Source organism: Cannabis sativa, chromosome 5 (genome assembly GCF_029168945.1).
Source record: "Cannabis sativa cultivar Pink pepper isolate KNU-18-1 chromosome 5, ASM2916894v1, whole genome shotgun sequence".
NCBI lineage: Eukaryota > Viridiplantae > Streptophyta > Magnoliopsida > Rosales > Cannabaceae > Cannabis > Cannabis sativa.
The window spans coordinates 70,401,606-70,423,028 of record NC_083605.1 but is presented as its reverse complement, the minus strand read 5'-3'; the positions used below and the strand labels follow the sequence as shown (position 1 = coordinate 70,423,028).

The 21,423-nt window shown below is 32.3% G+C and overlaps 3 protein-coding genes and 1 non-coding gene across 6 annotated transcripts in view; 1 reads left to right on the top strand and 3 right to left on the bottom strand.

Moving 5' to 3' along the window:
• LOC115716778 (bax inhibitor 1) overlaps positions 1–11,239 on the bottom strand; it is a 45,608-nt gene extending 34,369 nt beyond the window's left edge. Inside the window, exons 1-6 of one of the 3 annotated variants that reach the window (XM_030645677.2) lie at positions 10,898–11,239; positions 10,201–10,344; positions 10,026–10,117; positions 9,436–9,622; positions 9,192–9,347; positions 8,804–9,081 (exon numbers count right to left, since the gene is read on the bottom strand). In XM_030645677.2, coding sequence (XP_030501537.1) covers positions 9,031–9,081; positions 9,192–9,347; positions 9,436–9,622; positions 10,026–10,117; positions 10,201–10,344; positions 10,898–11,014 — 747 coding nt within the window. In that variant the 5' untranslated portion in view covers positions 11,015–11,239 and the 3' untranslated portion in view covers positions 8,804–9,030. Of the gene's footprint in view, positions 1–8,803; positions 9,348–9,435; positions 9,623–10,025; positions 10,118–10,200; positions 10,345–10,897 lie in introns of those variants that run through there. The other 2 variants (XM_061115901.1, XM_061115900.1) reach the window with 2 other exon arrangements.
• Positions 2,554–2,637, top strand: TRNAM-CAU (transfer RNA methionine (anticodon CAU)). Its single transcript is given in 2 exon segments — positions 2,554–2,591; positions 2,602–2,637. It is a non-coding gene; the product is annotated as a tRNA-Met (tRNA).
• On the bottom strand, positions 4,434–7,195 carry LOC115717194 (uncharacterized). Its single transcript, XM_061115902.1, has 5 exons — positions 7,062–7,195; positions 6,588–6,834; positions 6,238–6,372; positions 5,494–5,604; positions 4,434–5,131 (listed from the first exon to the last, which is right to left on the bottom strand). Exons 3-5 carry the CDS (start codon positions 6,352–6,354, stop codon positions 4,892–4,894), a joined length of 468 nt encoding a protein of 155 aa, XP_060971885.1. The 5' UTR covers positions 6,355–6,372; positions 6,588–6,834; positions 7,062–7,195; the 3' UTR covers positions 4,434–4,891.
• Positions 11,240–16,113: 4,874 nt separating the features above from the next.
• On the bottom strand, positions 16,114–21,153 carry LOC115717424 (uncharacterized). Its single transcript, XM_030646410.2, has 15 exons — positions 20,661–21,153; positions 20,516–20,565; positions 19,420–20,265; positions 19,222–19,288; positions 19,069–19,131; positions 18,742–18,805; positions 18,559–18,652; positions 18,373–18,456; positions 18,182–18,271; positions 18,023–18,050; positions 17,376–17,867; positions 17,227–17,288; positions 16,856–16,965; positions 16,669–16,756; positions 16,114–16,575 (listed from the first exon to the last, which is right to left on the bottom strand). Exons 1-15 carry the CDS (start codon positions 21,082–21,084, stop codon positions 16,273–16,275), a joined length of 2,865 nt encoding a protein of 954 aa, XP_030502270.2. The 5' UTR covers positions 21,085–21,153; the 3' UTR covers positions 16,114–16,272.
• Between the last annotated feature and the right edge of the window lie 270 nt (positions 21,154–21,423).

The following is a 21,423-nucleotide window of genomic DNA, read 5'->3' as shown; positions in this document are numbered from 1 at the left end:
ACACGTGCTAATCTCTCCTAATATATCTATTCTATATAAAGTGTGTCTATATAACTGAATTCTTGGTTTATGAGAAATTCATGGGTGACTTTTTATTTATATTTAATAAAATAATAAAATAAAAATAAACAAATCTCATTAATATTTGAACTGATATTTATATATAGAATAGATATATATAAACCACAAATTATCAAAATCAAATATTTGTGCAATCAAAGATGTCGTTATTACGAAGAGATACCATTTTAAATGTATGGGTTTCGACTACATGTTTACCGTCAATTAAACCTTAAGTTTTATCATCTACAACTATTTTGATTGCATTCACATTCTCCCATCTCCAAATCTGTAACTGTTGGAGAAGATTATTGTTGCTGTGCGAATTCATGGGTATGATATTTGTGTGTGCACTTGTTTATTTAAGATTGGTTCTTTATTCTTTTCATTTGAATTTTTTTCTCACTGATCATTCTATCATTTTTCTGCGTTTATTCAAAACATGCAAGTTGCTCTTACCTTTTAGGTCCCTGATGGCTAGCGTCAAGAAAAGTAAGCTATCATTTTGACTGCTTTTCATGTGTGCATTTTAATATTGGAATCTGTTAAGACTATGTTTCTTAATTTTATATCATTTTTCTATGTAAATGCAATATTGCTTAAACAAACTCTGACTTTACAGTTGCTTATGGGTGGACCGTGGAGGTAGTTCGTTCTCTGCAAGGCCAAATGGGAATGTATATAAGATTGTGTAATTTTCCTTAGTCTTTCAGCTTCTTTCTTTTGTTATATAATAATTTATCATATTTGGTTTTACAGTTTAAATGTTATTCCAGACAATATAATATGGCCATAATATCTCTTTCTTTGATTTCTTTATAAAGTGCACTATTTACCATTCTTTTTTTCTCTTTTGAATAAGTTTAGTATTCATTAAAATTGTGTATTTTCTCCTTTGAACAGATCTCCATATCTTAAATGAATACGATACAGTCCTTTTCTGCGTCCAACTACATCTTCTGTAACTCAGGTCTATTTAGCATTTACACAATCGAAACTTGTGAGGTTCACATTTTAGATTGTCTGGGTGAATGTAGCTTGTTATTTGTTGATTTATTAGTAGAATCATGTAGGATCTACTTATCTTTTCTATATATAAAATTTTAGGCTCTTACTTTCTTCTCTCTTCCTTTATTTTATTTTTTATATAATAATGGAATAGCCATGATTCGTTGAGTGGATGTCCATGTTATAATTTGTATTTCAATTCCATGTGAAATAATAGCTCTGTCATAAAAATTAGCTAAAAAAATTAGTCATTTTCTTCTTGTCAATTTGAAAGGATGGATGGTGCAATGGGCTTCAACATTATGCTGCCCTATGTAATAAAAGGCTGGATCCATCCTTGTAATTGGGGAATTCTTCATTAGAGTCTACCTATTTGTATTTGCAGCACGTTCTTTTAATTTTTCAGCTAATGCATTTAAAAATTTTATTTCACATAATTACAATTTTAATATAAATTAATAATTACTTAAATATTTTATTTTTAAAACTATAACTAATATTTTTTTTTAGAATAAATACCATTTTGAATTCATTATTTTACAAAAGTTTTCAATTGGACATTTATTTAGTTAAATGACAAATTGGGCCCTGTATTTTTTCAAAATGGTACAAAATAGTACCATGAATTGATTTTTTTTTTTTGTCAAAATAAAAGTTAATAATAACTCGATATAGAGTTGTTATGACAAAAACGAATAAAATATATAATAAAAATAATTTATTAAATTACTTACATAAAATTAAATATATGACTAAATATACGTGCATTTAATTAAAACTAAGTATACATCCCTCACACGTAATTTTTTTCTAGTATATATATATATATAGATTGAAACTTAATTTATATAATACCTATAAGCCAAAATTTCATCAAAAATATTACAATAATAAATAAATCACCATTATTGACACTAACATAAAACTTAAACAATTAGGAAGAAAGTGCAACAATAAAAAATAACAATAAAAACAGAAGATGCAAACACGTTATCCATCACCACTGTTAACCCCTTCTATTGATTTTCAAACACAACGGTGTATCTTCACCATTTGGTCCCTCAAAGAAAAACCACCACCATCAAGGTAAAATTTATTTATATTGCAATCAAATTTAACCTTAATAAAAAAAAAAAGTAAAAGAAATATCTTTATCTTTATATATTAAAAGTGCCTATCTAACGACATTTCTTGGTTTAACATTCTTGGTTTAACAGAATATACTTAAAAATAAAAGAATATTCTGTTAAACATACCAATAAGAAAATAATACGTGAATAATAGCTTGACACGTAATAGTCAAGTACTTACGGAAATTTTAGGAATATAACTTAAGTATTATTACTGTAAAATATTAAACTTAGCTATTTATCTATAATCGATAGTTAAATTTAAGTATTTTAGCCGTAAATTACTGAATGATTAATCCAAAGACAAATATCGTTTTTGTATAAATATGTATTTATTATAAATAAATCAACAAAAGGGGCGGTGGCGCAGTTGGCTAGCGCGTAGGTCTCATAGCTTAGAGTGATCCTGAGGTCGAGAGTTCGAGCCTCTCTCGCCCCATTTTTGCTTCTTTCTTTTAAACATAAAGAAAATATTGAATAATTAAAATGATCATAGTATTATTTGTTGGTTTTCTGAGATGCATTTTCACTATTATGTTAAACTAGTATTTGTAAATATCTCATTGGAGCAACTTTATTATTTTTTTTTTACTTCTATTCTAGCTCTCACACACTCTATCCAAAATAAGCAATGATGAGTATGTGAAGAAGAGTTGATTTGTTACTTGATTTTTTAAATAAAATAATTAAAAAATATATATCAAAGTTCATACTGCACTTGGGTACAGGCTGGGAGCCTGAGAATGTTTTTTGTAAGGAAATATACCCTTATATATAATAATGAAAGTTAAGATACAATACTAAAAAGCGTAAAAGAAATATTTTCCAAATCTAACCAAATATAATTTGTGGCCACTGAAAAAATGTACTAATTTATGAACACTAATATTTTAAGAGTAGTAGGAGTAGCAGTATGTTGGAATGTATGGGGAGCCCGAAACAACTTGGTTTGAAAAGGAGAAGCTTTCTTGCTTGAAGACATTTGCTACCTTGATCAATAGAAAAGTGCTCATAAATATGTGGTTTCATCATGGCCTTTCCTTCAGGCTAGTAATGTTAACGAGCATTGGAGTTTACCTCAAGCTTGATGCAACTCTATTTAATGGTGGTAGGAGTTCTGATTTGGGTGTGACTGCTCGTAATTCTGCTAGTTTTTTGGTGGAGGGTTAGACTAAGCTTCTTTCGAGCCATGTGGAGCCATCTCTTGCAGAAGCAATTAGTATCCGAGAGGTTCTTAGTTGTGTAAAGAGAAGCGGCTGGGCAAATGCCTTCATCGAAACCGACTCTCTTTGTGCAGTGCAAGCTATTCAAAGCTTTATCAAAATGATTTCCTTATTTGGTTTGGTCATTTAAGATTGTAAAATTTGCTTGCAAGTTTGAATAATGTTGTTATTTCTTTTGTTAAACGATCAATTAATGTAGTGGCTCACGAGTTTGTTAGAACTGCTAGATTATATCCTGATTGTCATTTCAGTTTGGAGTCTGTTCCAACTAACTTGCTTGGTGGCCGATCTTGAAGACTAATAAAGCTTAAAATTTCCATTAAAAAAAAAAATTATTTAAGGCATGTAAAATTTTAATTTTTTTTAAATAATTTACAATAAAGAAAATAGTATTAAAATAAGAATTTTTGGTGGCTAAACTCTCCAAACTATTGGCAGTAAAATCATCCAAACTATCAAACTGTTAACAAATTTAAAATGTCACCCGATTAATGGTCACTATGGACTGCTTATGTATACTCTTGTATATATAGCACATTTATATTAGTATACCTAATATTATTATTTCAAAATTCATTTTAAAATTAAATAAAATTATAAAAATAATAATAAAAAAAAAGAATATTAAATAAATAAAAATATTATAAATTTTTAAATATTATTTTATAATTTTTAAATAATATTATTTGGTGTTCTAATATAAATGTGGCACGTGTACAAAAGCGTGCACATAAGCAGCCCACGTTGACAGTTAACTGTGAAAAATAGATGTCACCTTAAATTTACTAACAGTTCAGTAGTTTAAAGAGTTACCTCTAAAATTTGAGCTTGGAAGATTAAGTGCAAGTAGAATAATAATTGAGAGGTTTAACTGCAAAAAAACTCATTAAAATAATTTATATTATACACATAAAATAAAATAAATAGGTGTACCTCTTTTAGAACGGTGCGTTATAGAATTTTCCAAATCTGTATTTACCCCCAAAAGGCAAAATGAATAAAATCTACGGACAAAAAAATGAAAACTACAATAACATTTCAGAGATTAATGTAAAACATGTATAGAACAGCTAATAAATTAATAATAATAAAAAACTGCAGATGGAGTGACCAACAATAAAGTCACCTGAACATTGGACTTTCATGGTAACATGTTGAACTTAAAAAAGAAAATAACTTTGGAAACTTAGACCATACCTTCCCCCTAGACCAAACCCCTTTCATCCACATCTTCTCCAAGTGCACCAAAAGTTCCATATAATCTCACTTAGTTTATCATATGGGGCGAAATGAATCTCAGGACAAAACAAGATATCATAGTTGCACAGACAAAATCTTATTGATCTGACTTGGTATTTTACGAACCAAACAAACTCATGTCAAAGCACAATTGATTATACGCGAGCACGATTGGCAAGTAATCTCACAAAATTGAATTCTAAATCTATTATATATTGCATGAGAATGAGATCATCTCATCTGAGCTTGGTTAGGAGGGCCAGAGGATTCTGATTCCTGGGTGCTCGTATTATTCGTGTCTACATTATGGACTTTTGCATTTTGCTCTGCCTCGGTTTTTTCGAGCAAAGCCTGTTGCTGCATGGCTGTCATCATCTGCCTCATTGTCTTTTCTTCTCCTTCAAGTTGCGCTTTCATTAATATCTCAGCTTCTTTATCAAGTGGCTTGAAGTAATCTTCAATGGCAGCCTCCTGCAAGTTTAGGTGATCAAGGTCATCAAATATTTCCCATTACCAGAAACATGGTCTTGACTGGGATCAGTCTCAATCGAGGGGTATTTCACAAGAGATAACTATTAACTGGTCTCAGAGAGTTATACACCAAGGCGTAGGATGTTAATTTGGGGGTTGTATGCTACACACCTTTTTAAAATGAGGTTACTCTCTATGGTGTCGGATACATGTACAATAAACTAGTTTTGCTCTTATTTTTGGTATTTTGTTTGGTGGATTAATAGTTTATTGTTTTCCTACAATATAAACAGCATTCAAAGAAGTTTTCAACAGAAGCAGAAAATGGAAAACAGCATCCATGTGTCAAACAAACAACTTACTGTTTCTTCTAGCTTCTTATTCAAATTTTGCATCTCTTCAACCATGCGGCGAACCTCTGATAAAATAACCTGCTCTGGTATCTTTCTTATGGCTGCCTTCTTTGCTTCTGCCTGGGAAAAGAATGAAAGGAAAGGTGAGGTGAGGTACCAAGCACACCATAAAAAAATAAAAATACACAGAATAAATTAAGGCAAGGCCGAGAAAAGAAGCTTTAAACAAGCTATGAAAATTATATTTTTCTCCAGAAAATCCAACCAACATGTAACTAGAAAAACAGTATGTTCATAACAAAACCACTTTTGCTACAACTTCCCCCGAAATGGTGAGATCTAAAATTAGAAAAAAAAAAATCAAATTATGCACATTATATTCTTGCCTTTCATTTAACATCAATTTGGAATGCACAGTAGCTAGTTGAGTAACTGGAAAATCTATCTTAAGATCAGCCTCGTGGAACATATTTGCACCTTTTTCAGTATCTCATGTATTCTCTAATCTCAAAACAAAATTTATGCTTTGTAAGATGATTGTGCTAAAATAATTGATAGAAAACAAATATATAGTACAAAAGAGATCTAAGTTGATCTTCAATTACAAACACAATACAAGTAAGCTATTGAGAATCCAAACTATATTTGCATAAAATGCAAAAAATCATAACAAAAATTCACAGAATCAGCACATTGACAAGAGAAAAAAGCTATAAATATATGCATATACATGTGCGTGTATAGTATATATACCTGTTTAATACGGTTCTCCATCTGCAATCTGAAAGTTCTGATTCTACGTTCTTCATACCCAGAAAGAACTCTCACATAGAATAAGGCTTTTCTTCCAAATTCCAAAAACTTATTCATACTAACACCTTAAATTTCCTGCACAATCAGACGAAAGTCAAATCTATGAAAGGGTCGTCCTCGTCCTGTATAGAGAACATTATCATTTCTTCGAGAAATCAGCTCTACCGAAAATTGAATTCATTTTCACCAACAAGAATCTACGCTCAGAACTACATTTCTAGAGTTGGAAATCCAAAGACATGTAGAGATGAAAAATGAAAAAGATAAAGAGTAATTAATAAGATAGCTACCTGATAGGGATGAATAAAGAGTAGGAGTACACAGCAGAGAGAAAATTTAGGGTTTATGTGTGAATTTGAGAAAGAAACGATAGCTTAGCTTCGGCGGAGGAAGAAAGCACTGTTTCTGGATTTAACCGATGATGAAATCGGAGGATCCGTTGCGACTTGCGACTAATATAAATAAATAAATAATAAAAATCCCTATAATATTATTGTGACGAAAATACCCTTCGTATAACTCCTCTTCTTTCTTTCGCTGAATCAATAAAAAGAAGAGTCAGAGAATGCAAATTAAAACATCAATGTATATAGTTTAATCAATACGAATTACGAAATAAAAATCGAAAACACAATAAATAAAAATTGGAAATAAAGGAGAAACTTGATTCTATTTTCAAAGTTCATATATATTTATATAAAGAAAAAAGGAATGAATAATTTTGTGTTAGCTTGGCTTTGACCATGGCTGGTTGGAAGTAGTACCTTTAGAGGTGCCAATGTTGACAGTGTCGCCGCTGAGAAAGAGAGAAAGAGAAGGAGAGACAACCGTTAACCAAAAAGACCACCTGAGACTAAGGGGGTACCGGTGGCACGGCCGGTCCATAAGCCGAAATTAAATTTTGGGGCTTTATATATAATTTTACCTTTATGAAAATGATAGTTATAGTGCTCAGTGTAATGGTAAAGTTTTTAAAAACTCGAGCTCCAAGGTTTAATCTTTCATAATTACACATTAAATAATTTTAACATTTTACCACTACACCAAATAATTTTTTGTTGAGCATTGCTATTAGGCACCAGTGGTGCCTAGCACCTTCTCGACATGTGACGTTGCGATTGGCTAGCGATACTTCTTAAAAACTATTATATTAAATTATGTGCGACCCGATACTTAGTTGGACTAATAACAATCCTGACACATAGGAGGCTGCACCACTGGTGCCCTTTAACATTTCTCCGAGGGCCTTGAGCGTTCAGGGGCACGAGGTGCACGCCTAACCCGCCTATCCTTAGGGCCAGCTGACCGGTGGAGATGGAGTGGAAGTAGACTACGCTGAAACTGAAGGGGTAGTTTGGAGAGTTTAAAAATCATTGAGAAATTATAACAAAAACAAATTAAAACACCAAAAATATGAAATATAACAGCAATAATAAATGAAAATTCTTAATGATTTATTATTTTAAAAAATTATTTATTTAAGCAAAAGAAGAAATTTTATTACAACTACTACAGAAAAATACACACCTAACAACTCAAAGATTGTTTATCAACTCTATTACATCTTTTTCTCTTTTAGAAAGTTTAGACAAATTGAAAATAAAATTCTAGCCTTCAAAATATGTTTAATCTGGCTACTAAGAGACCTAAGAGAACCACAAACTACCTCTAACACACAATGATTTCTATTACACCAAATGGCATACACAGCGAGTTGGCTCTGTTTTTGCCCAAGTCAACTCGAAAACCTCCCCACCTTATCTTCAAACAAAAATGGTATACACAACAGCAGCAATAACAAGAGCAGAAATAGAGGCCATGATACCTTTCTCAAGCTTGAAATTGGAACACTTGTCCAACCAATCATGAAGATTCAAAGGCCAATTATAGTAGCCAAACCAGTTTGTTACTTCCATAATCAACTTCCTTGAGAATATACAATTGAAGAACAGACTCCATTTCAAGCTCGCAAACCGGATAAGAAGAAGGCAGATTAAGAAATCTGTCTACTCTCACAAGTATCAATTCTACCATAAAATAATCATCATTTTTTTTTACTTCAATTGCTTTACTAGCGCCACAGCCACCAAATGAGATGACTTCAACATTATGTTCACGATTCTATGATACTGATTGGGATCAATTTTGTAATAAGGTTGAACTCATTAATTTCAATAAAAGAATAAAGGCTAACATTGAGTAGAATTTTCAATCTTAGTACGATATTTATTATTTCTTTGCAAATGTTAAAAAATATGGCACAACAATTCGTTTTCATAATTCAAAATCAATAACCAGAAAACTACCAATTATTGATACAAAGTTGCCATGATTCAATATGGAGGAGATCACCCGGGTTGTACTTCATAATTTTTCATGGGGTAAATTTTGTTAGGACTTTTTGTGCCAACCTCTCTATTTCATAAACAGCTTGCTCAGCATCATGCCATCATTCATAATTTCATTATAACTAAAAACTAAAGCTTGAACCAAGAAACATGTCAAATTGTCAATACGTCAAATTTATATATCCACAAACATTAGCAAAACAAAACAAAAATAGTATAAGGTCCACGTGTTTAAACTATTTTTCTTGTTTCTGCAGTTTATGTTCTCAGATTAAAGAAGAGCTAAAAAAACAACAACAAAAAAAAGTTATACACATGTTTTATCCACGATAAGATCCATTAAGGCTGTGCTTACACAAACATGAGAGTAAATTTTGAATCTAATCTAATCTCTTCTCTTCTTCTTCTTCTCATTCTTATCGGATGTATTCTTCAACTGCAGATAGAAATTCAAACAGTTAGTAGCTAATATATAGTAAAAAAAGTAGATGAATAATTTGTTCGGTTAACTAAATTAGCTACACAACCAGACTTGTGACAACTTACCATGATGATAAGAATTCGAACAAAGACAGCAACGAAGTCTGTGAAGAGGGTCAAGGCATGCTTGACATAGTCCATATCACCCATGTGCGCCTTCTCGATGATGTCTTGAGTGTCCACTACCATGTAGCCCACAAACACCAAAAGCCCAAAATACAGCTGCAGGGCCATGAGAAGTATATCAAACAACTGCAAAAGCATGGCTAATGTGATCACAGAATCTATTAGTTACAAATAATCCAATTACCTCGAACTTGAAGATGGCTGCAGATCCCCCGAAAATGGAAGATGCGAAGTGCAACCAGAGAAGCATGGACACACCAGAAGAGAGAAGGCCACCGAGGTAAAGGTACTCTCTACGTTTTGCCAACACAGCTGCTCCTGAGAAACAAGCAAACGCCAATGCAGTTCCAACGAATGCGCTGACAAGAATGCTGAAACAAAAGAAATTGAAAAATCAGCATCATCTAGGCTCAAGGCTCTAACATGTTAGAACTGGAAAATAATATACATGCCACATATGGTATATGCCAACCCAATTGAATTTTATGAATTTCAATGATACATAAAGAATGCAGTTGAGTAAACTAATAATCTCCACACCCAAATTATACAGAAACAAATTTCAAAAACACAAATGCTAGCTACCTCAACTGCATCTAATGTATAAGAATCAAATGACCAAATTTCTATAAGAAATGAACAATGAAGAAAAGCCAACCGAAACAACACTGAAAATTTATAGCCAATTTAAAAACCCCGTAAAAGGTATATAGTTAAACATACTATAAAGCAGGCCAAAGTGATTTAAAAGATAATATGTCAACAAACAGATACCTTTGGTCAATCTGGATGGCTAAATCAATCAAAGGACCAATGGAAGCTCCTTGGAAAACAGAAGACGCCATCAAAATTGCAACCCTCTTTTGCTGCTCAATAGAAACAAAAAAAATCAGCAAAAAGATTGATAAGAAATGAAAGTAGCAAGACTTCAAAAGACCAAAAACCACACCTCTTCAAAAGGATGAATAGAGAGCAGCCAGAACATACATCCTATGCTGGCAAGAGTTGTAAGCAGGCCACCGATGTTCCAAAGAATATGAAGGTAAGACCCAACAGCAGCAGCCACCAGAGTGCAACATAATGTGAGATAAACCTATAAAAATAAGATGTCAAAACCAAGAAGGCAATTACATATATGCTACAACCATTTACAGCACTCCCAAAATTATGAAATCAAATCCTAGAGGCACCCAAAAGCCAAAAGAAAAAAAAAACCCAAACTACAATGAATAAATCCATCAAAATTCTAAAACAGAATAAGAGATAGACACAAAGCATACAATCAAAAAAAAAATAGCAACAAAAATAATCAAATCTGACTCGCAACAAAGAATTGTCCCATTTCTTTTCTACCAAAAGAAGGAAGAAAACCCCTACAATCAAGGATAGTATAAACATGAAAAAGACTCACCGAGACCCCATAACTTCCCCAATCGCAAAACCCCATAATCAAACAACAATTATCACACACAAATTACAATCAACAATTTCCCCTCTTTCCACATTTTTATATCAACAGAAAACCTAAATTCAGCAATTATACTCTGATTACCCAAATTCATTCAACAAAAATATGAATTCAATCCAATTCGATTAAGAAAAACATTAAAAATTTCCTTCATTCCTAAATCTTATGATTTACTTACCCGTTTGAGATGAGATTGGACATGAGGAGAGATATGACCCAGATTCTTGAGCGAGTCGTAACTCCACCGGTTTCTCGAACCGGTCTGGGAATCAAAGAAAGAAGCGAAAGCGTCCATAGATTTTATCAATCAAAGAAATATACAGAAGAGAATTTTCACAACAAATTGCAGACAGGGAAAGTCGATAATTCTTTTTCTTTTTTCTTGTTGAATTTATATAATGATCTCAACTATTTATATATAGAGAATTATCTATATCTTATCCAATAGGTTCGTGGAAATTTCTGGTTGTTTGTAATTACTATAATACCCTTCACTTGTTATTAACTACTCATATATAAGAGACACAAAGAGGAGGGGCATTTTGGGAGTGGAAAAGAGGAGAAGTGTTCGGAAACATCGAGATAATTTTATGTTTAAAGAGAAAACAATTAATTTTGGGTGGTTGACTCAGCTTGATGACATCAGCTGAAACTAAATCTTGTGACTTTTGCTATTGGTCGCATCTCTTTGCCACCAAGCAAGAGATCTATAATTATTTTTAAAAAAATTAAAATAAAAGTGTGGTGGTATTGGAAGAGACGCACGGTGTTACGTCCCATGTCCAATAAGATCTTGCCAAGTAAGCAACGTGACACAAGTCACGATCCTCCCTTAAGAATGTTCTAGTAACTAGTAAGTTGGTAGGTAGATGGGAATGGGGAAAATTGCTAAAGGGACCAATAGTAAGCACCTTCTTATATGTTAATATTGTTATTGGTCTAAGTAAGTATCGGGTCCATATAATTTAATATAATAGTTTTAGGGGAGTATTGCTAGCTAATCGCAACGCGACATGTCGAGAAGGTGCTAGGCACTACTGGTGTCTAATAGCAATGCTGAGAATGGATACTTTAAAATACTAGATGGAATTAGAAGTCTTTTATGCTGTTAAAATCGTCTGATCTATTAATTAATTAGAGTGTGTCTAATTAAAAGTAAATACACATGGTCCTTAATCATTGTAATATTCTCTTTAGATACATTACAACAATCTACACACGGACAATGAATACGATCGTGATTTTTAGAATTCTTTAAGGCAAACTCTAAAAATGCATCGAACCCTACTTAAAATCGCAGTGTGTCTCTCTCCTCACGCATCCATGATTTATCCATAACAAAAATCCTATCCAAAAAAATCAGTATTTAGTAAGTAATTATAGCTAGTTACTAATTATACAATGTAACTAACTAAGTTTCTCACAATTTATTCATATTAATTTATAAATTACTCAAATTCTCGCTTTAGTTTAGTTCATGTTATTAGGTTGTTTAGTTGATTAGAATGTTGGTAAAATAGAAAAGTTTACATAAATGTGTATATAATTATTTTTTATGTGACCTAACTTCTTATTACTATGTTATAATTAACTAGTTATTTGGGTTATGTAAATATTAATATTTTTTTCATAAGATTTATCCTAATTCTACCAAAATTTCGGCAGCATAACAGTTGTAATTGGACGTTCCCAAAAATTTTAAAAGTGCCTAAAATAACAAACAAAACAGATAAACAATACAAAATTTATCCACCTATCCGACCGCAGTACATGTAGTCGCAGAACCTATTTCACTACGGATGAATATTTAAGATATTCAAACTCAACTAACATGCATTGATAATTAATTATATAATAAGAAAAAGTTATTTAAAGTATATACCTATAAATGCAAGCTCAAATACGCTACACACAAAATTATGCCGAACCTACAATATAAAGAAATACAACGAAATTGCAAAATTAATTATTTCATTACTTATAACTAGTTATAAAAAATAGTAACAAGTTACTTAGTTACTAAATTATACATATATATATAATCAATTATATCTGACACTATTATCTCAAAAAAAAATTATATCCCACACTAATTCAATTTTAAAATTTTTATTCCTAAACTAATTAAACACCTCCAATGTCATTCTCAATATTCACAATAAATATATATATTACAAAAAATATATACAATACAATTACAAATTGTATTTACATAAAAAAATATACACACTATATACACATAATATATACACACATTATATACACATATTCAATAAAAAATACAAATACATATATATACTATATATTGAGGTTTTTTACCTAATAAACGAAATTCGACGAGCAATTCCATAAAAAATTCAGACACTATACACATACAACACAACAATATTACTAATAAACTGAAAAAACCCAAAAAATAAATTACAAAAACCAAAAATAAAACAATGTACATTATAAAAATGAATAGAAACTATATTTATACCTTAAAGGAGGTTGAGATTCAAGGATTTCTCAAGAAAAAATGGTGGCCGGATTTTAAACCCAAACTTTTCTATTTGGATTCGGATGACACTCAAAGAGGGTAAAAAATAAAAACTTTTTAGGTGTATATGATTAAGTATCAAAAATGGAAGATTTTTTAAAAAAAATAGGCTCAAATGGTTGAGAAATGGGGGAGAAAAGGGTGGGAAGGCAGTGGTCGGCGAGAGGGTTTCGAGCTCTCTGGTTTGGCTAGGCTGCTGTTTGGTTCGAGTGAGGAAGATGAGGAAATGATCAGACGCATAGGGTTTTCTTATATAATCCTATGGCGTCGGTTCCTTTATAGGAACCGACGGCATAGGGTACACGGTTTGCTCACACGTGTACCCTATGTCGCCGGTTCCTATAAAGGAACCGACGCCATAGGGCTTAGCATAAAAAAAATAATAAATTATTTCCCATTATAGGAACCGACGCCATAGGGCTTAGCATAAAAAAATAATAAATTATTTCCCAACCGTCTCTAAATGGTATAATGCAATTTTATACCTATGATTTTTATCAAAAATTCGTCTCTAAATGTCAATTTCGAACAAAGGGGGTATTTTCACACCCTTTAGCTTCCTTTTTTATAAATGGAGGTGAAAAAACAGCCTCTAAAGGCCAACATTGTAGTAGTGTAACTAAAACAAATTTATTTTAGCAAATATGTAATTAAGTGTGTCTAATTAAAAGTAAAGGTAATCTAAATTTTCAATTACACTTTTTAAAATTTAATAGTATTTGGTTAGAGGGATAAAATATTATAAAATGAAAAGAAAATAATTTTCATTTCATTCATTTGTTGGTTATTGAAATATCATTCCAATAAAATATTTTTCCACAATTTTAGTAGAATGATAAACATCGTTTTAGTGCATGATGATAAAAAATTTAATAATCTTTATATTAATTTTTTATACATTTTAAATTCAATCTAAATCATTACTATAATAAAGTTTGGGTAATTAAATAAATATTACGTGTGATTGAAATTTATAAAATATATATGTATATAAATTATTGTGTTTTTAAAATATATTCTAATTAACTATGTAATTACTATACTACCCTAGTAATTATATAGTAATTTACAAACAAACTTTAAAATGTATTGGAAAAATAACAGTGGAATTAAATTTGGATATAATGAATTACACAATTTGAGACATTTTTATCATCATGCAATTATACACTTTCTCATTCACATAGCACCGGAAAAATTGAGTGAGTGAATACAAAATACATTGTATAGTTATCTCTAATTACTCCATAATTTTCCAAAACCCCGTCAATAAAATTTGATATAAATGGAGATACACCGTCTAGTTGTTTGTTTCTGAACAATTCTAGCTATTCCCTAACCGCAATTCTTGATACACATCCCTTACTCTTCTCTTGACTTGGTGAAGAAGTGGTTTCCTCCCCATCTCAACTGGATCAAATTGGGCTGCAATGCTCTTGTGTGGATGGAATTGTGTGGATGGAAGATATGTGTTTAGCGATTGTTAATCGTAACCACTTTGGTGAGGTGGTTAGGTAATGACTAAGAGCTTATATTTCGCTAACCCCTTTGTACCAAGGTCGTAGCTTGTTGTAATTATGAAAAGCGACTCTAGTGTGGTTATCAATACTCTTAATAGTGTTTGTGTTATATAAGAGATTTATAACTATGTTAACTATCGTAAGACTTTTCTCATATTTTATTAATTGTATTTTTTCTAAGATTGTAAAAACTTATAATTTTTTGATTCATAATATTGTAAAGTGAGTGTTTACCCACAAAAAAATTGGTTAGGAGATATATCTTCTTTACCGAAAAATATTTTATGTAATAGCTAAAAAGTCTAATTTAGTTTTATCAGTACTTTTTTTTCCTTGAAAAAACTGCAAGTCTTAGAAACATGTCAAATTTGAGTTTGAAATAAATATTAAGATAATGCCATCGTAGTATTGAATATGTTATAGGGAAATTCTGTAATGTTCTTTTTAAAAGGGATATATCGATACATCTCTATCTGTTTTAGTATCCAAAATTATTTTTTCCTCAAATTTTTTCTCATAATTATGTAAATTATAGTTATTTAAGATATCCTATAAAATTTTAAGAAATTCGAAAAAAAAAATTTAACACACTGAAAATGGTGTTCAAACAGTGTGTTGCACACATGATTATTTTATTTTGGATAAATAGCGGCATAAGTACCCAAAGTTTTAAGTTTGTAAGTGGCATAATCTCAATGTTTATTTTTAGCGACATAAGTACCCAATGTTTGTAAAACTATAATTTTTTTTCTAATTTCGTTCGTACAAACCCTGTTATTTTTTAAACAGGCCACATATAAAGTCTAGATTCTTGATCATTGGGTCTAGATAAAAATATGTAGTATCAGTTACTGAAAAAAATTATATTTTTTACAAACATTAGGTAAAAAATATATTCAAAATAAACATATTCAAAACTGAAAAAAATATATTCGTTAATAAATTTAAAACGGAGTCTGTACTGACAAAACTGAAAAAAAAAATTATATTTTTACAAACATTAGGTACTTATACTGCTAAAAATAAATATTCAATTTATATTGCTTACAAATTTAAAACTTTAAGTAATTATAACACTATTTACCCTTTTATTTTATAGTTGTGTAAAATAGAATGTTCGAATATTGTTTTCTTTATTGTAAATTATTTCGAATTTTTCAAAATTTTGTAAAATATCTTAAATAATTATAACGTACATGAATATAAAAAAAAAATTAGACTAATTTTTTTTTCTAAATGCTAAAACAAGTACATGGTACATCCTTTAAAAGGGATATAGTGTAAAACCACCTACCTTATGTTATATACTACGAATTATAAATAAAACATAACATATGATCTTGAGTTGTTATATATATATACAATACAACCCAATGACTTTACAATTTGACCAAAAGCATTATGGAAATTGCTATGACCTTAAACAAAACAAAATGTGGTTACCTTTTAACTTACCACGCAAAAAAAAAAAGAGTATGTTTTGTAACATTTTCAGGCTTTTACTTGAGAAATCTTAATGGGTTTGAGAATGCTTTTACCACGCAAAGAGGAACTGTTTTCAGAGTCTTGTCTTTGCGACCTCAACTTTCTCAAGGCTTCATGACATGGATCAAAAAATTCATGTTTAAGAGCTTCTTCTGCAGTTATTCTGAGTCTAGGGTTAACTGTCAAGCATTTGTCCACCAAATCATAAAGTGATTTTGGAATTTCCTTCAAGAAACTTGGTCTCTTTGAACTCATTTCACACCAATCCTCAAGCTTTACGGATGGCAACGACTCCAATTTATACAAGTCCTGAAACAAAAACACTTAAAAGTTTCAATCTTCTAACTACTAAAATAAGTAATTAAAATGATGATGACAGTGAATAGGGAATAGGGAATATACCTCTGGAAATGAAGATTCACGGTTATGTAGCTTGGCGACTTCCCATATTTCTTCACTGCCTCTTAACTTTGCTATGTCCTTCATGTTTCTGACCAAGATAGTGATATGATAAATAAGTACAATTAGATTAAAAAAAATATATACAGTTTATAGAAACGATTTGGATAAAAAGCTAGTATACACATACTGTTCCGGATCTCCAAAAAATGGTGTTCTTCCAACCATGAGGTAGAGTAAGGTGACCCCAGCTGACCATATATCGATCTTAGGGCATTGATAGGGAGATCTCAATAAAACCTGCAAGAAACAGAACCCTTGAAATGAGACATTATAACTGTTTCTAACCCCAACATGAAATTTGAGTTGAATGAGAATTATCTTGGGGCAACAAGATATAAAATTCAGTTCTTGAAAATCTTGACCCATCATTTCACTATAATAAAGAAGTCACTTGAGAGAAGCTCTAAGAGATGGTATTCCATTTCTAAAGTAGTTTATGTTATCTTCATAGGTTTGCTTCTAAGATATATAAAGATTAAAAGATTTTTTCTTTTTTACCTCGGGAGCCCGGAAGCCTTTGGTTCCAACACAATGACCTTCTTTCTTGAATTTCCGATTCCCTAAAGTTGAAAAGGTAAAAAAATGATTCAAGTAAGCTTTCTTACTGGGGGAATCCATATTGTCAAAAATTACAGTAGAAGACATACCTCTGTTCATCAATTGAGAACTCCCAGCACCAGGTCCTGTTGAAACCAGGGGCATTGGAGTAAGATAAACAAGTGTTTTATCCACATTTTGAGGAGAAGCAGCGATTCTTTTTCTCATGGGAGATAATACAGCTGATGACTCATGATTTAGATTTTGCCTTGCTTCCTGAGCCAGGTTGATGAGCTCCTTCCTACCTTGGCATGGCAAAGGTTCCCTCAATCTGTCAGCTGAAGTAATGCCAGAGCCATCTGCACCTTGACTTTTGCTAACATTCCAGCCACCCAAATCATTATTACGAGTTTTGGTTTGAATCAAAGCCTTTCTTCTAATGTTCTTCATATCTAAAGTTGACTTGAAATCATTTGTTGTCTTGAGGCGAGCTGTTTCTGAAGATTTAGTATTTGGTAACTTCCTATCTTTGGTTTGAGTAGAACTTGTGTTAGGAAGTTTGACTTGATCATTGCGAGCACTACATCCTACCTTTGATTTGCCTGTGAAACATATAATTTATCGTCTTTTTTGGTTAGTGGATCACATTTTCATGCAACAACATGACCGAGAAAATGAATAAATAGATTAAGAACAAGTATCAAGATTACACTAATGCTAATTTCATTTAGATCTCAGAGTAGAGATGAAGACTCACCAGTGTTTCCATATTTCTGATGTAAGTCCTGCCAAAGATGGGAAAAATGAGTTTAATGAGATAACATATCATTGCGTGTATTATGCAGGCTTTATAATGAATCAGTAGGCTTAAATTAGATAATAGACATGGCGGAATAGCAGGGCAAGCGCAGCTTACCATTGCCAGGTTGAAATCGATCAGGTAACCTTTACTGGCCTTACGAGAGAAGAGGAAGTTTCCAGGTTTGACATCCCTGTGGATTACACCCTGCCAACCCAGAAAAATAGAGCGTTAGAACTTTTTGTTTTGTAAGAATACTCTGATCCTCATGGATTATAAACAGCTACAGACTGATAACCACTTTTTACCTGTTTATGAAGACTTGATAGTGCTCTGAACATACAATAGCCATACCACTGAAGCTGACAAACGCTTATCTCACTCTTCAACACCTGAAAGCAAATTGAATAGGTAATATGAGAGAGAGAGAGAGAGAGAGAGAGAGAGAGAGAGAGAGAGAGAGAGAGAAATCAACTTAGATGTAGAAGAATTACCTCAGGCCTATCATGTTCAACATGCTCTAAGACAAAGCAATCAGAATCTCCATTCTTGACCGAACCTTCATATTTAATGACAAAGCTTTTACCCCTGTGTATTACACAAAAACATTGGCTAGTCAGTATTCAAAGCAATCGTTCAAAGCACAATGCAAAAGTTCTTAATGTTAGTACTACTACCCAAATCGCTCCAGCATCCTAAGCTCATTGTCAACATGATGCTTATGAGCATTAACATGAGGACCTGTAATAAAAATAAAACAAAAAGGAAAAGGTGATATCAAGAAGTGCCTCAAAATGAAACCAATACAATTAACATTCAAGGCTCAATTTTCAGATTGGCGCTCATTTCTATATACTAGTTTTTCACTCTAAATATTTGAGAAATTCTGAATTCCTAAATTACATGATCTGAATACAAGGGACTGGAATTTGACATCTTTGCATGTCACAGTGAAATTTATACAATATACTAAAATGAAGAAATGAGAATTCTGTCTCACTTACACTTAATGGCAACAGTAGTTCCATCTTTCTTACTTCTTGCCCGGTAAACAGTTCCATAACCACCTGCAAGTTTGGATGATTAAATAAATTTTACTCCAACAAACACGTTTCTAAAGTTGTAGAAAGTGCAATTCATCTACAAAACTTTTCTACCTGAGCCTTCTTCCTCCTCTGCAACATAAGTTTCAAAGTTTGGAAGTATCTTTTCTTCTATTTGGTCCTACAATATAAACACCATCATACAGTTTTTCTTGTGTTAAATAAAGAAGAGAAATCTCATACAGTATGATATAAACATTATTAAGGCAAGAACTTCTTTATAAGACTAACATTTGATCAGGTGAAGCATACCTTAGGGGAAACGACGTTAGAGGTTCTCTTTTTTTCAATATCCTGCCCTATTTTCCGCCTCTTGTCAATTACTTTGCAATCTCCTTTAGTTTGGTGCTTCTCTTTCTGGGCATCAATAGCCTTGCCACGCACTCCAGATTTGCAAAGCTGGTTCTGTCTTGGGGATATCCCCTCAATAGCCTCCTCATGCTTTGATAGCTTCTGAGAAAGGGCCTTAGGATCACAGCTTTCAACATATATCTGCTCTTTCTCAAAGGATGGCATAATATCTTCGAAATCTAACTCTTTCATTCCGCCACTTCCACTTGGTGCATTCAAATGTATAGATTTAAATGGTAGACATACATTTTCTTCTTCTCCAAAAATACTCCCAGAAGCCACTGATCTCGCTTCCTCCAGACCTCCCACAGTTCTTTCCTTCTCATTGATTTCAATATCTAAAGCTGTGAAACTCTCATTAGCGTTTCCATTCTTCATAAGTGACATATCTATCCCTTCACTATCATCCGGGCACAATGTGACCACACAATTTGTTCTAATATCACCATCTTCAACAGTTCCACCACTTACCGTTAGATTATCTAAAATGCTTGTCGACAAAACTAGCTCTAGGTTAGGTTTAAATGACATTGATTCTTCATCACCCTTACTTTTAATAGATACATTCGTATCAGTTTCACCCTCTAAATGTCTCATCTCCGTCAGTTGACAACTTCTTTGTCTTGCATCCCATATGCAAGACGAATGGTTTGTAAAACTAAACCCATTTACCATTTTTAACATACTAAGTGTTATCGTATTTATGCCTCGGCTTACATAGTCAGTCACCTGAAATTGAAAAGATACCTGCGCAACACATTTGCTTCAGTAGTTATTAAGAAAATAATTTGGATTTCAAGGGTATGTACAAAATCCATGTAGATTCAGGAATCAGAGTGAAAATCACAGTAGATCTTGTCTCAAACAAAATCAAGAGCTCGTTAAAAAAGAAAGTAATTTATATTTTCCTCTTTCACAACGCACATCAAATCCAACAAAACCAAGCAGAAATAAATTAGCAGATAAACCCATTTAAATCAAATTGCATCAGTTGTACCTTTGGGGAATCATACTCGAGTTGTAAAGGGGATCGATTCGCTACATTCGCTGAAATCGATAAATTAGCAGCTAAAGTTAGTACATGTTAAAAAAATGAAAATAAAAAACATTAAAGAAATAAACAATGTAATTCTTGTAACTACCATATTCGGTATTTAAAACCAATCTTCTTTTCGCTGAAGGTACGAATTCGCAGCCTGAAACTAGCCATTTCCGCTTCTTTAAGCGCAATCCAACTGAATCAGCACCACAAAAATTGGTCACAAACGGCTGCGACGGCTGCCGCAAAAGAGCGTTAACAAAGTTTGTGATCGCAGCGGACTGGATGAAAGCCCTAGAAGCGACGGGAGAAGGAATGACGAACAGATCTCCGGTTAAAGAGATCGGCGAGTTGGGGATCGAGCAGAGGTAGTGAACGAGGTCGGGCGAGGAGGGGAATAGCTTGCAGAGAGAAGCGAGTAGAGGAGGGCGAGCCGGGCGGCCGAATCGTAAGAGCAAGACGAGAAAATGACTGGCCTTGTGGTAGTCGGAGGTAGGGACGGTGCTGAGTTGGGAGGGAGTTTCCATTGAAGATTTGATGAGGATCAAATCCAAATCTAGATGCAGCGACAAAGAGAAAAAGAAGTTAGTGAGAAATGGAGGGTTTTTTTGGGGAGATAGTGTGGTTTGGGGGGCGGGAAGAAAAGGCGCCAAAATGTTCGCACGTGTAAATTTCAAAGTTACCACGTGCAGGATTCGCGCCATAATAGTATTTACAACTGGAAAAAGATTCGCGCAGTGGATGAGTTTTTCTTTTTTTTTTTTTTTGAAAAAGCGCAATTAATGGATGAGTATTATTATGACTAGTTTTTTTTGCCATGATTATTATTATTAGGAAAAAATTTAAAAATATTTTTTTTGTTATAA

What these genes read in the sequence shown, in the direction of transcription:
- LOC115717194 (XM_061115902.1), bottom strand. Translation starts at nt 6,354, where the DNA reads ATGAATAAGTTTTTGGAATTTGGAAGAAAAGCCTTATTCTATGTGAGA. An exon ending in TGGAGAACCGTATTAAACAG is followed by an intron (nt 5,605 to 6,237) that starts GTATATATACTA and finishes TTCTTTTCCCAG; the next exon opens with GCAGAAGCAAAGAAGGCAGC. An exon ending in ATAAGAAGCTAGAAGAAACA is followed by an intron (nt 5,132 to 5,493) that starts GTAAGTTGTTTG and finishes CTAAACTTGCAG; the next exon opens with GAGGCTGCCATTGAAGATTA.
- LOC115717424 (XM_030646410.2), bottom strand. Translation starts at nt 21,084, where the DNA reads ATGGAAACTCCCTCCCAACTCAGCACCGTCCCTACCTCCGACTACCAC. An exon ending in TCGAGTATGATTCCCCAAAG is followed by an intron (nt 20,266 to 20,515) that starts GTACAACTGATG and finishes TGTGTTGCGCAG; the next exon opens with GTATCTTTTCAATTTCAGGT. An exon ending in AAGGCTTCCGGGCTCCCGAG is followed by an intron (nt 16,966 to 17,226) that starts GTAAAAAAGAAA and finishes TGTTTCTTGCAG; the next exon opens with GTTTTATTGAGATCTCCCTA.